Below are 14,286 nucleotides of genomic sequence, written 5' to 3'. Positions count from 1 at the left end.
GGAGTCCTTTTTAGGGCCACTTGGCCACCCGGGACCATCGCCAGTCTTTTGCCCCTGAGATACCTCTTGAGCCCTTTTCCCTCGATCAGCACCCCTCCACACTCCCCCAATCGATGGAAGTCTCTTACCAGGTGACGGCACAGACCTGGCACTCCGGGGAGGTGAAGAAGCTGCAGGAACATCACGGAGGTAGTCCTCAGTCGCTTGGAACCTCTCCACAAGGTTGACAAGTTCGTCTGCATTCTTAGGATCACCTTGTCCCACCCAGCGTTGCAGGTCAGCAGGCAGTGCTCGGAGGTAGCGATCCATCACGACCCTCTCTAGGATCTGTGCAGGAGTAGAGGTGTCTGGCTCCAACCACTTTCTTGCCAAATGGATCAGGTCATACATCTGGGACCTCGCAGATTTGTCCAGACTGTAGTTCCAGTTGCGTACCCTCCGGGCACGGACAGCAGCGGTAACTCCTAGTCGGGCAAGTATCTCTGCTTTTAGCCGAGTATAGTCCTTGACCTCCTGCTCACTGAGGTCATAGTAGGCCTTTTGAGGTTCACCTGTTAAATAGGGCGCAATGACCTCTGCCCACTCAGCAGCTGGTAGCTTCTCTCGCTCAGCCACACGCTCAAAGACAGTTAGGTAGGCCTCAACATCGTCCTCAGCAGTCATCTTTTGCAGCGCTCGCTGCACAGCCCGTCTCACATAAAAAGTCTCTGGAGCGGCTGCCACCGCTGGCTGTGGATTAGCCTCTGCAGACGCCTCTTGCTTAGCTATCAGGAGCTCGATGAGTTTTTGTTGTTGAGCCATTGCTTGTTCATGGCGCAGGTTAGCCGCTGTCTGAGCCTGCTGCTGTTGCAAATTCACTTGCATAAACTGCTTCCACATCTCCTCCATGGCGCTTGTCTGTTTTTGGAGTGAAGTAGCAGTCTTCACCCAGGACATAAGCAGCTGTAGCCAAGTTGATACACACCGTTGCCCCTAGCAACCGTTTTTGCCCGCTCCGCAGCACCAATTGTAGGGATCTTCCCGGGGGATGGTGTGTTAGGACACAGTTCACAGCAGACGTAGATGTATAAAAGATCAACTTGGCGTTTATTTTTAGCATAAACAGTCCAGCAAACATAAATACAGCAACACCGTGCTTTTAAAAGTTCAAACAAAAGACCTACCCGTCTGGGCGCTTACTAACAGGTTGTCTCACCTATCTAACACTCGTAAACACAGCGGCCGCATAGACAGGAAGATGCAGGGCTCCTCCAAACCCACATAGGCTGTTTCCTGGCTGAGAGCCCAGACCTGCAAGCTTTGGAAAGCTTTTACCTTCACAGGCTGATTAGGAGCAGAGCTCACCTGATCCAAAACCCGAACTGGATCGAGGGGAGGGAGTGGCAAGTCCCACTACCAAACCTACCTGCCACTCCATGTAAATCCAGGCCCGGCAAGATTAAACAACAACTCAGCAGCATAATACTGCTGAGCAACAGATCAATCCTGGACTTACCATCTCACACTACGTAGCAACCTAGGTGAGATGTACACCCCCTCGAGCACTTCTCCAGTGAGATGTCTACACTATGTGATGTCCACACGTGAAATCTCTCGTTGACTTTGTGATGTCCACATGTGAAATCTCTCGTTGACTATGTGACGTCCACACGTGAAATCTCTCGTTGACTATGTGATGTCCACACGTGAAATCTCTCGTTGACTATGTGATGTCCACACGTGAAATCTCTCGTTGACTATGTGATGTCCACACGTGAAATCTCTCGTTGACTTTGTGATGTCCACATGTGAAATCTCTCGTTGACTATGTGACGTCCACACGTGAAATCTCTCGTTGACTATGTGATGTCCACACGTGAAATCTCTCGTTGACTATGTGATGTCCACACGTGAAATCTCTCATTGACTATGTGATGTCCACATGTGAAATCTCTCGTTAACTATGTGATGTCCACACGTGAAATCTCTCGTTGACTTTGTGATGTCCACACGTGAAATCTCACATTAACTATGTGATGTGCACACATGAGATCACTCATTTCACTCATAAACCTTAGTGACTGTAAAAAGTGATGCAGATAGGCCTCTGTATCACTACATATACAAAGTGGAAAAAAAGTCTTTCTCTTGTCATGTTATTCTATCATATCTTTACTCGTAAGCTAAACAGCAATACTCAATGTCAAGTAGAAGCTGCAAAAGCAATAACATTTTAGGTTGTATAAAAAAAAGCATTATAAAAATGCAGCATTATATGATAGAGACTTAAAGCATAAGATTATGTTTTGGGCTTCACAATGTCAAAAATGGCCCCGCAAACAGGAGAGCATTTAGGAGTAGGAAACTACAGTGTACAGACAATATTCTTTACATCCGGAGGAATTATATTTTACAGGAATGGGTTCTTTACGATTAATGTAATTCTACCCGAAACAGTAATGAGTATATATACAAAAACAGTTTAGACAAATGGTATCCTTTCAGCACTGAAAAATATGAAACTGTTGGGACTTCATAAGCTTCTTTTAGCATCAGTATATATCATAATAAACAGGTCTTTTTTCCTACTGATTGATTTGTTCCCAGTTTTCCAGTTCTGCTGGTCAGAAACCCATAGAAGAAATCTACTTAATATTTTCTGTACTATTCACACTTCTTCAGCCAACTTCCAGTTTTGTGCTGTATTGTATATCCTATTAAAGGACCTATATTGATATTCACAGCCACACAACCTTCTGCGGTCACATGAGTGTCCTTTCACAGTTCAAGATGATAAAATCCTTCACTGATGACTTATTCTTTAGGAGGTGGTTCTGCTTCTTCCTTTGGTGCTTCTGTTTCGACGCCTTCCGGACCTTCAGGGTCAGGCTTTAGCATTTTTTCTATTTTGGTCACCCTCTGTTTAAGTTTTTGTTGTGCCGAGTCATACTCCGCCAAAAGTCGAGCAAATTTTGTTTGCAGATTCTCTACTAAACCTTCCATATGCGCAACTTTCTCTTCGATGTCTTTGGGATCTGCACCTGTATTAGCAATATCTAAGTCAAGTAGACCGTCTTTCATGAGGATTTGCCTTCCCTTTTCTTCTAGCATGGCTTTAGCATCCGGATATTCAGTCAGTGCTTCCATTAGGTCATCTTTAGACAAACAAAACAGGTCAGAATATCCAATACTCTTAATGTTTGCTGTTCTTCTATTACCAGCTTTACTTCCCTTAATGTTGAGAATACTAATTTCTCCAAAATAGCTGCCATCACTCAAAACCACAAACTGTGTAATTCCATCATCAGCCACAACAGCAAGTTTACCTTCTTTGATGATGTACATTTCTCGTCCAATATCTCCTTTCCTACATATATAGTCTCCGGGGCTGTACACTTGAGGCTGTAGCTTCAACACAAGTTCAATCAAGAGTCCAGCTTCACAATCTGCAAAGATTCGAACTTTCTTTAATGTGTCTAGATGGACATTGATGGCAATTTCTGCTCTCAACTTGTCAGGTAGGTACTTCAAGACTTCTCTTTCGTCCACCGCCTTCTTGTTTGTCCACAAATAGTCAAACCACTTAATTACTCTTTTTTCCAAGTCTTTGCTGACTTTACGGAAATGCATGTACTGTTTGATAGCATCAATCCTTCCCTGGAACTCTGCTCTGGCTGCATTCATGTTGGAAATCATGGAACCGACATTACCGACGATGGTAGCGAAAATCAATACTCCCACCAAGAAATCGGCGACAACAAACCAAAACTCAATGTCTAGCACAGGAGGAGGAGTTTCACCAATAGTTGTAAGTGTAAGTGTTGACCAGTAAAGACTGTATACATATTTCCTGGCCAAACGGCCGTAGTCTGGGTCCGAAACGTTAGGGTAAACCCATGTATCTTCTCCAAATCCAATGGCTTTAGAAATAGAATAGTAGACACAAGCATTCCAGTGAATGATGATCACGATGTACATGATGAGGTTAGAGATCCTGAAGATGTTGGGGTAATTGGTCCTTGTTTCAGTTCGCTGGAAAAACTCAAACATACGGGCAACTCTCAAAAGTTTATTGAGCCTCAGTTCTGGATAGTTAAGTCCAAGTTGTAAATATAATATATCTGTTGGTATGATGGACACCACATCCAGCTTAAACTGTAAAGTCTTTTTATACTTGTCCCTCAGTTTGACTTCATCTTTGACAAGAAGACCTTGTTCCAAATAGCCTTAAATGAGAAGAAATGTGTTAAGTAAAGGAATATGCACACCTCAAACTATGCATGTAACTATAATAATGTTACTGTATAAATCATTTATATGCAGGCAATAAATCTAAACTCTTCTGATTTATCTTTTGTTCCTCGAGATATCAATAGAAATCACACATTTATACATCTTCTATGTACAGTCCAGTGACATCTTGGACTGTATGGTGAAGTGGGCAGCTGTGGTCTTTAAAAATTTATCAAAATGGGACATGCTCTGTAGTGTATTTTTTAAGAGTGTACTAAGTATAAAAAAACTGAAGCATAGATGAACCCATTTGATGTCTGTCCAACTTGGACTTGGTCATGGCTGTCAATGTCTTTGTAGTCCCCATACACAGTAAAGCCTCATGTACACAACTGTATAATGTCTTTCTATGGACTCATGCCCACTGCTGGGTTTCTTACTTTGTCGTGAGTGAGCCAATTGCTCAGGCAGTTTCTTTCCTCGTATGCATTTGTCGAAAACCTCACAGGCTCATGACACATTGGTGCCAAACAATGGTAAACAGGTCTGTTGTCGGTCTTAATTCAGGTAAATACAAACTTAGGCCTCATGCTCACAACCATATATGGGGTCATGAATTAGCACACCAATTGGAGCCAGATCACGCCCCAATAGAAGTCTATTGTGCACAGTCAGGGTGTGGTAAGCACAAGGTGTCTCACCACATCGTGACCAAGCCAGGTGGAGATGGGATTAGTGCACAGGCCTAGATAAATACACTGTAAGGCTACATTCACACTGCCATATGGAGGACATATATACATCCCCCGTAGATGGCAATAGGCGCACTGGAGCCTTCCATAGTAGGGAGCCTTCCATAGTCGGGAAAAAGATAGGACATATCTTTCCCCGGAATTTGGCGGCGTACCCCATGTTTCTCTATGGAGAGGGGGAAGGGGTGAGCAGGGCTCTTCCCCTCCGCTTCTCCGGGGAGTGAATTTAGCCTAAGTATCTCTATACTCTATATGTTTACCTGTTCTTGTTCTTACAAACATATCTGCAATATAAATTGCGTCGGACATGTAGTCCAGAAAGAACCATAATTCCAAATAATCCTGCTGGAGCTCATCAAAGCAAGCCCTGCAAGATGGAAAAAGCTATTAGACATGAAGAACCAGGACATTCTTTACTGGCTACAGAGATATCTATAAAATAAATGACAAATTGAAATTTTTCATTATGTTTACAGGTTGTACATGTAACTGGAAAAACAATAAGGGAACAATACATTGATGGCCTATCTATCAATGTGAGACCAAACAGTGATCAGAAGCCGAAAGGGCTTATTGCGCTCTATGCCACACTCTGGTCCATTCATTTTTATCCTGTCACAGGAGCTGGACCTGTCATGTGTTCTACAGCTTAGCCCAATTCCAATGGCTTTTACAGACTGATTTCTGTTTCTATATGGTTAAGAACCATATGAATCTAGAGAGTGTGGGCTCCCAAGTGCCTCCACTCAGACCATCATGGGGTACTTACACGGTTCCCTGATTACTGGGGTCTCAATGACTGGAATTCAAGGAATCATAAACATGTTAATAGTGGGATATTGCCCCCACAATTGCTAATTTTGGCCTATTAGTGCCTTGTAATCAACTTTGTTTTGCTGTAGACCCTTACCTTGCTATAATCATGGTCCAGTTATACATTACAGGCATCGTAATACAAAAGAGCCAGTTGTAATATAAGTTGCCAGCTGGGTCAATGACATAGATTTCTTTCTTCTTCCTGGAAAAGGGAAATACAAGACGAGTAGTCATAGGAGTATCATAGCAGTATCCTGCCATCTATATTTACCTAGTCCTAAAATGCTTTCTATACTGTACTTTATGTAGCTAAAATGCTAATTATCGGCAGAGGCTTCTGGGCGAGAAATAGCCTTTCCTCGCACTATCCAGAGAGGCTGCTCCACGCCCTGGTAGCCTCTGCCGATGGCCAGTGAGGAGTGGGGCAGACAAAGCGATGGGGGGAAGAGATATGGGGGACATGGTAGATTTTTTTTTTAATTTCAAATTGATGCATGACAGTGCAGTTTCCTGATGGTGGGGGAAAAACCACTCCTCACTGGCCTGTCCCATGGGACTAGGGACACAGCTCTGCATACAGAAAGGTAGACTTTGATCTAAAAAGCCAGTTTTACTATAGAAACTCCTCGGCAATATGCACACTAGTCTCTTTGTGGACATGGGGGACAAGATGCCATGCGACCACAAAAAGTTATATTTTTCTTTGTACCTCCCACTCCAGCTATGTTATGGAGGTTATGTATAAGGTATTCTATAGGATTGTGCAAATAGAATCCGTTTTATGTAAAGCCAGTTTTATATAGTTGGAAATATAGTTGGACAGTTGGAAATAGTGCCCAATCTTTATGCCTGTTATTCACGAGGTTCTGCCTTTTACAGGGACTTTTTGTCCTTGTGAATACAAGACGTAAAGATTGGGCGCTATTTCCATTATAACATGCTATATATAAAGTATCCTCCTTCTGCATATATGATGGTTGATGATATTTCTGTAGAGATGTACAATGCATTGTGTTTCTCATTACATGTTCCACTTACTCATCTTTCTTGTCTTTATCTTTGTCCTTGTCTTTGTCCTTGTCAGTTTTTTCCTTTTCCTTCTCTTTTTCTTTCTCTTTTCCCTTGCCTTTTCCATTATCTTTTTCTTCTTTTTTGTCTTTTGCTCCTTTATCTTTGTCTTTCTTTTTCTCTTTGTCTTTTTTCTTTTCCTTTTTATGATCAGTTTTGCTGAGTTTAAAAAGTAGACATTCAAAACCAATTTATAGTAGATTTTAGTTCTAGAATTATCCATTTACATTCCATTGCTATTGCTCAGCCATTGTTCATAATCTCCACATAAACCTTGATGTTCATGTATGTGTGTAGTCAGTATTTGCTATCTAAATAAAGGGCTGACCATGTGTGAAGATTTTTCCCTGGCATCTGTAGGCTTAATATCTGTCGGACAATCTCCACAAAATAATGGGCCAACCTTCCTCTACTCTGTATGGCCACCGTAATAGTGTTTTCCTTCTAAAAATGTTGACTGCATATCCATACAATAGATCCTCAACATAAGATCACTGAGGATCAGCCGCTGCTAAACAGAGAATGAAATAGAAAGCAGACAGCTCTGTTCTATGTGTAGTGGTCAAACCCAGTTACTACTGACGAGTATGACTTCATAAGAATAGAAACTAATCTGCAGATACTCAATTTGGTCACTAGATAGACAATGGGGCTGCCGGTCTGAGGGACTGCTGGGTGTTGGACGCCCACCAAACTGATAATGACTACATATCCTTTGGATAGATCATCAACATATTTAGTCTGAAAAAAACAGTAAAAGATTATTTAACCAAAGGATATGCAAGGATCAAAAATTAACCTTCTAAACCACTACCCGTTTGTTGTCAAACAGGTTAACACCTTACGGTTCATGTTTCTTTCATGGTCCTGTGTGGTGGTATCATTCAGAAAAGCAACCTTGAAGTGAGATATAAATTGGTTTATATATAGTCATAGAGTCCAAGTTTTTAGTACATGCCCCACCTCAGAATGTCTTCTCTGCTGCGATCAACTTCATTCACTAGACTTTTGGAGAGTTGGTTATGATGTCCCTGGATGCAGGACCATCAATTACAGTGAAGGGCATTCTGGGGTGGGCAGAGCTTGACTTCATTGATTAACTCTCCACCTTCTTGACTTTATACAACCATTTCACATCTAACTTCAAAGTTTTTTTTTTAGATGATCCGACCACACTGAGCCATGAACGAAACATAAACTGGTAAGTATTTAGCTGCTTACTATCTTTATTTCTACTGACAAGTTCCCTTTAATAGACTCTATGGGGGGAGATTTACCAAAGCTTGTATGCCAGTTTTCAGGCATACAATTAGTCAAAATTCCTTGTCCAAGGCCAAGAATTGCGGATATTTCCCCCTTACACCACCTCCATGCCAAGTCGGAGTGAAGGGGCCATGCTTGGCAGCAGAATGGGCCAGCATGGTGTGATTCTGCTCCACACCTGCGCACTGTTCAGGGCTTGGTGTAGAATTGTCTGGCAGCACAGCCTCCCGCCGGACACATATGCAGGCTGGAGCCTGGTATATCCAGCATGGCGGAGGGAAAGTTTTTGCACCATAAGGAGGTGCACATATGATAAATCCCTCCTACAGGCCCAGTGCAAAAGCCATTTAAGCTTTGAATTAAAAAGTCAAACAGAGAATTGACATTTAACTTCTATACATACTCTTTTTTCTCTTTTTTCTTTTTCTTTTTTTCTTCCCTAAAAAAGAAAAAGGAACATGAGTCAATAAGCCCCTTCTGTTGTACCAGGTTAGATTGTTATCCACTCTCCACAGAACAATGACCTGTTCTCACTAATTGAATAAAGCAGCAGCTCTTGCATGTCTTCTCTCAATCCATTTAATATTTTGGGAGAGGCAGGACATATCTGGTGCTCTCATTGACAGTAAATGAAAATGCTGAAGATACGTGCAGTATTCAGCTATTTCAGGCTTTCCTAAAATATTGAATGGAATACCAAGACACATGATTCTTCCTTCCACTTCCTTCATTTAGTGACAACAGGACCCCTGTTCTCCATATTGGTGGGGATCATTTTCATTGGTGGGCTACGCAGCAGTTGAACCCCCAACAATCAGATAGGGCGTAACAGCCGAAGTTGGTAAAACCCCTTTAAATGGGTGTGCCTACCTCAAGCTGGGGCCAAAAGGGGCTTAATAATGGTATGAATTTGCGTAACCATGAAAATTCACTTGAACAGAATAAGTGAATCCCATCCACGTGCTCTTATGTTGTGGATTTAGCCAGTAAATTTGAAGTTCTCAAATACAAATGTTAAATTGGTGAATGGAATACAAAAAAGGAAATTTTGGGGGTGTTTTTCAGGGGTTTTTTTGCAGTGGAGTGTCTACAGTGGACAGTCTGCGGTAGACATGTTCTGTGTGCCTTTACCGTTATAGTATTAACCTAAATATGTCATGATATTTTGATCACTGGGCTTGTGACCTCTGATCACATTGAAAATAAAGTAGTTGATGATTTAATCGTTCATGATGGCGCCTACACCAAGTCCCTGTGCAGAAACAGTCCTATTGAAATGGATGTGTACTGTAATGCTCTGCCTAGAAGGAGGCCACGGGCATCAAGAAAACAGTGATATTACATTCTAACAGCACAGCTACCTTACCTTACCACTTATTATAGCTGTATTAAAATAAGTATTGAATACTTACTCATCCTTATTGTTACTGTTATTGGTATTACCAACTGCAACTGTGCCAGGAAGGTGATGTTCACTAGGAAAAATAAAAAATGAAATGTTTTACTTGTAGTCCTTAGGTTGAAAAATACAATCCGGATACTCGATAAGAACAGTGACGTGATTGGCTGTGTGTGACCTGCTGAAGAGAATTCCTGAGGGGGGATGAGAGAGACATTGGCTGTGTGTAACTCAGAGAAGACAAATCTGCTCCCTCATTCCACGCGCTTTCATGAGGCTATATCATCCGAGTGCCTTAGGGAACCTCATTTTTTATTTTATTTATGCACTCGCCCCGTAGCACTAGTGGCCCGCCCATTCACCCCCCCCCACCCAAGAGCATAAATAGGTGACGTGCGGGACTGCTAGCGCTAAGGGGGGAGTGCACAAATTAAAATACGAGGCTCCCTGATTTAGCCTTGGCGTACCAGGGTAATTTGCATAACTTTATAGCCCTATATTTCCACAAACACAGCAGCTAAAGTCCTGAGAAACAATGTCCTGAAAATCAGTTAGATGATGGTAGATGTCCCTTCAGTGAAGTTTTCAGAGATGAGAAAAATAAAGTTTGCTTTTATGGTAGAGCTCGTTCCTATGCAAGTCAATGGGGTCAAAGTGAGATATCAGACAATTACACTGATGTTGTAAAAATGCTTGTTTTCTTCTCTAATCCTGAACACTGAGTACATACCGATGTAGGGCTGCAGTAACAGCATGTACCCGATTCTTGCTTGCGAATATGCTGTAGCATTTTACATGATCTTCTGGATGTGCTGTACCATTACTGTCTTCATGATCGTCTAAAAGTCTGTTATTGACAAGATTAATCATGTAAATTTATTGTATGTTTATTTACACATCACTATCATTTAAAGAATATATATGCAGAAAATGTTGCAATCGTTTAATACACTTGTTGTAGAGAAATTACAAAGTGTCCAGAGCAACTGTCTGAGAGTCACAGACTAGCACTGCTGCGACTGCTGTATATAGCCAAGAAACGTATTGCTTTCCATTGGAAAGATACTCAACCCCCACAAATCTCTGAATTTATCTCTAGAACCAATCTTGTAATACGATTAGACAAGTTCGTCTACCAAAAACGAAGTTCATTGAAAAAATTTGATGCCATATGGGGCCCATGGCTTGATGCCCCAGGATTAGCCCCTTTAACACTTACTAGAGACAGAATAATTAGTGACATCGTATGATGATCAGCATCATTACCATATTATAAGGTCTATGACTCTCAGACTAATAGTAATTGCTTTTCTACCAATATTGTTTGTTCTATGTCGGTATGTGGCATTGTATGCTCCAAGTGACATGATGTAGCATATACAGTCTACCAGAATTAAGGATACCCTGGATGGACTTTATCGCGAAATCTGTACTCCCGGATGAAGGACACCAGCTGTGAGCTATATGTGAATGTGTACTATATGGACATTTCATCCACCAAGCAGGGGAAAGGGACGGAGGGTGGTGATGGGGTTTGGGTTGTTTTGGGTTACTGTTCATGTTGTATAAATGTAAAAAAAAATATGAAAAACTGTTTGGTTTTCAATAAAAAAATGTATTTGATCAAAAGAAAACAAAGTGTCCAGAGCACCAGTTTATGTTATTGTTTGTTGCTGATACTGCACATGTTTTTGGACCCCTATTGGATGGAATGATATCCATTGAGTAGCCCCAATCCTTTACCCGTAGATGCTCTGGTGATTTCACATACAACTTTATTATTTCTGTCCAATTTGCAGTTTTTTTAATCAATTTCCATTCTGATATATACTAACGAGGCAGTTTGTGCCCCACTGTAGTTTCCTCAGCACCCAGAGCACTGCTATTTCCTCTCCATCAGTCCAAGTAAATTTGTCTTATGAGAAGCACGGAGTGACACTGGAAGAGTAAAGTACTTTAGGTAGGAATATCCTGAGAGCACCAGCTGCCCCATTATCATACAAATAAAACTGGGAATATCTCAGAAATAGCCTAATGGAAAGAAATAATAAAGGCATGTTAGAAATCACTGTGTGTTTCTCTAAAACTTGCTGCCAGTAGATGATAATGATTGGTGGAAGACTCCCTTTATCATGATATTGAGGAGTTACATAAAAGGAGGTAGTATATAACATATTTATACTCCGTTAAACATTAGTTGAATCTTATTAGGAATGGTCTAGACCGGTCTGGGTACCTGCTTTCCCCATGTTCCATTTTGTTGATCTCTTCATCCATGTCTTGGATTGAAACCTTTGGGACAGCACCGTATGTGTGATGGGTATTAATTAACTTTGCCATGGCGACTCTATAAAGTAAAAAATCATAAAATGTAATGAGCAAGATTTAACCAGGTAGTTTAACCATGGTAGATTGGATATTCTTAAGGGGGTTTGCCCATGAAAGAAAATTCTCAAATTTTAATCTTGTCTTCATGGGAATGCCCCTTTAATGCATTTACAGAATGGATCACTAAGATGTTCTGCAAAGCGTTAAGGACAGTCTTAATAATAATAATAATTCCTTTATTTATATGTTGCATAGTGTGGTAGGAAACCGGAGGACCCGGAGGAAACCCACGCAAATATGTAGAGAACATATAAAGTCTTTGTAGATGTTGACCCTAGAACATGAACCCAAGTCCCCAGTGCTGCAAGGCTGTAATGCTAACCACTAAGCCACCCCTTATGAACTCGCCATCTGCTTCAGCTATCTCAGACGGATACACTGAACTATGACTAATATCATAAAAGGGCCAAAGACTCAGAAGTAAATTAGCATTTTAGAGTAAATGACAGTATGCAAGTGGTGTAAAATCATTTTTGATCCACTTCTGATTTCTTTACATTTTAACTGACATTTTTATTATTTTTTCAAATATTTTTCATACAAGAAAAAGGAAAAAAAAAAAAAAAATAAGAAAAAAAACAAGTGCACATACATACAAACATAACACAAGTAAAACAAAATGTAGTTTATAAATAAAATTCTTTATTATTAGGGTGAAAGATAATTATAGCCTAGAAGGACCCTGAGGGAAAAAGTAATTGCCCCCTAAACCTAATAACTGTTTGAGCCCTTAGCGACCACAACTGCAATAAAATGTTTGTGATAACTGCCAATTAGTCTTTTACAACACTCTGGAGAAACCTTAAAAAAGCAGTTCTTGCTCAGAAATCCTCCAATGTGGCGGAATAGCAGAAACCCTGCAAAGATGAGTCGCCACAATTCCTCTAGAGCTTGTAAAAGACTCATTGGCCGTCATTGCAAGAGCATGATTACAGTTGTTGCGTCTAAGGGAGCCGCAACCAGTCATTGGGACTCATTAACTAAGGGTCCGCACTAACGTTGGATAACCTGACGATTTCCGATGTGCATTTAGAAGGGATTTTTGGTGCACGCGATCGGATTGTGGCACATCGGCGCTGGCTTTCTTGCAACACAAATCGAGGGGTGGGCAGTTGGACGATCCGATGGATTCGGACAACGCGCGGGATTTAACATTCAAAATTGTGTCGCAAACCAAGCACTTACATGCACAAGGTGAACTCCGGCGAACCTGAGCAGGGAAGCGACAGATGCAGGAAATTCGGCAGCTCCGAATCCTCATTGGACATTGGGATCGCGTTGGGACGAGTAAGTAAATGTGCCCTATTAGGTTTCGGGGGCAATTACTTTTTCCCTTAATATTAAAGAAAACCTTCATTTATAAATGGCCTATTGTGTTACCTGTGTAATGTTTTTCTAATATTTACATTTGTTTGCTGATCTGAAACATCCAAAAGATTAGCAAATCAGGAAGGGGGAAAATATTTTTTTACACCACTACATCAGTGGGGGTCTCAGTGCTGACCCCGTCGGACCCCTCGTCCAATCTCAATCAACTTCATAGAGATTAATGAAGCAGAGCAGTCACGCGCAGCCATCTGCTCCATTAGTCTGAGGAGCGATGAGGGGTTCGACGATCAGCAAGTTAGGCCCTAATCCCCTAGTGGAGCATCAATGGCTGTAAGTCTCCGCACACCTGCAAAGTGGCCTCTATTGACAACGTTCTCCGACAATAACTACAATTATAAATTCTCTCCTTTAAGTGTATCTCTTCCTGCTGTGACTATCATCTCTTGGTGGATGATTTCTGATCCTATATCTAGCTCCTTCAACAGGCTTCATTGACAATTCACACCTCAGTGGAATTCTGTCCCTCTTGCCACCAGAACACTATCCAGTTCATATTTTATAGTGAACAGCAGATTAGGATGCACGGAAGGAGGATAAGAACAAAGGTAAGCAGAGAAAGATATACTACTGAGTTTTAATAGTCTCTTATACTATTCATTTATGCAACGCTTGCTCAAAAGTTAGGCCAAATTCACACATACATTTGGGCTCTCTGTTACACTCTCTGTAACTAAAGAAATATTCTGACTTTCAGACAGCTTGATAAATCTGCCCCACGGTTTCTATATCCATTCTGTTCTGGTTGTAGCTATGATTCCTAGAAATGGGACCTCCATCATCAATAAATTATTAGCATATCCTGTTTATACACCCTAAATGTCCACGTTGGGAATGCTCCATTAAAGGGAACCTGTTATTTAAACTAACCCACACAAACTAAACATATCTTTGAAAACTACTATTATACAACAGTACAACTATCCCTATATTGTTCCACTCCATGCCTGTAAAGTTCCACTGTCCATTTGTAACGTTGACTCACCATCTATGTATATTCAT

The 14,286-nt window shown here is 41.2% G+C and overlaps 1 protein-coding gene across 1 annotated transcript; it reads right to left on the bottom strand.

The window, feature by feature from the left end:
* Nucleotides 1-1,571: 1,571 nt before the first annotated feature.
* Nucleotides 1,572-11,854, bottom strand: CNGA1 (cyclic nucleotide gated channel subunit alpha 1). Its single transcript, XM_072124710.1, has 8 exons — nt 11,747-11,854; nt 10,241-10,357; nt 9,524-9,586; nt 8,515-8,550; nt 6,819-7,007; nt 5,875-5,982; nt 5,225-5,331; nt 1,572-4,205 (listed from the first exon to the last, which is right to left on the bottom strand). The coding sequence occupies exons 1-8, from the start codon at nt 11,848-11,850 to the stop codon at nt 2,794-2,796; spliced, it is 2,136 nt and encodes a 711-aa protein (XP_071980811.1). The 5' UTR covers nt 11,851-11,854; the 3' UTR covers nt 1,572-2,793.
* Nucleotides 11,855-14,286: the final 2,432 nt, after the last annotated feature.

This window comes from Engystomops pustulosus, chromosome 1, assembly GCF_040894005.1.
Source record: "Engystomops pustulosus chromosome 1, aEngPut4.maternal, whole genome shotgun sequence".
NCBI lineage: Eukaryota > Metazoa > Chordata > Amphibia > Anura > Leptodactylidae > Engystomops > Engystomops pustulosus.
Note: the sequence above shows the minus strand (reverse complement) of the source record. Positions and strands in the feature narration are given on the sequence as shown.

Excerpts from the sequence above, each read along its gene's own strand:
- CNGA1 (XM_072124710.1), bottom strand. The coding sequence starts at position 11,850 with ATGGCAAAGTTAATTAATACCCATCACACATACGGTGCTGTCCCAAAG. Across the intron at positions 5,983-6,818 it reads GATAAAGACAAGAAAGATGA|GAAGAAGAAAGAAATCTATG; the intron begins GTAAGTGGAACA and ends TCCCTTTTCCAG. Across the intron at positions 4,206-5,224 it reads GTTTGTAAGAACAAGAACAG|GCTATTTGGAACAAGGTCTT; the intron begins GTAAACATATAG and ends TTCTCATTTAAG.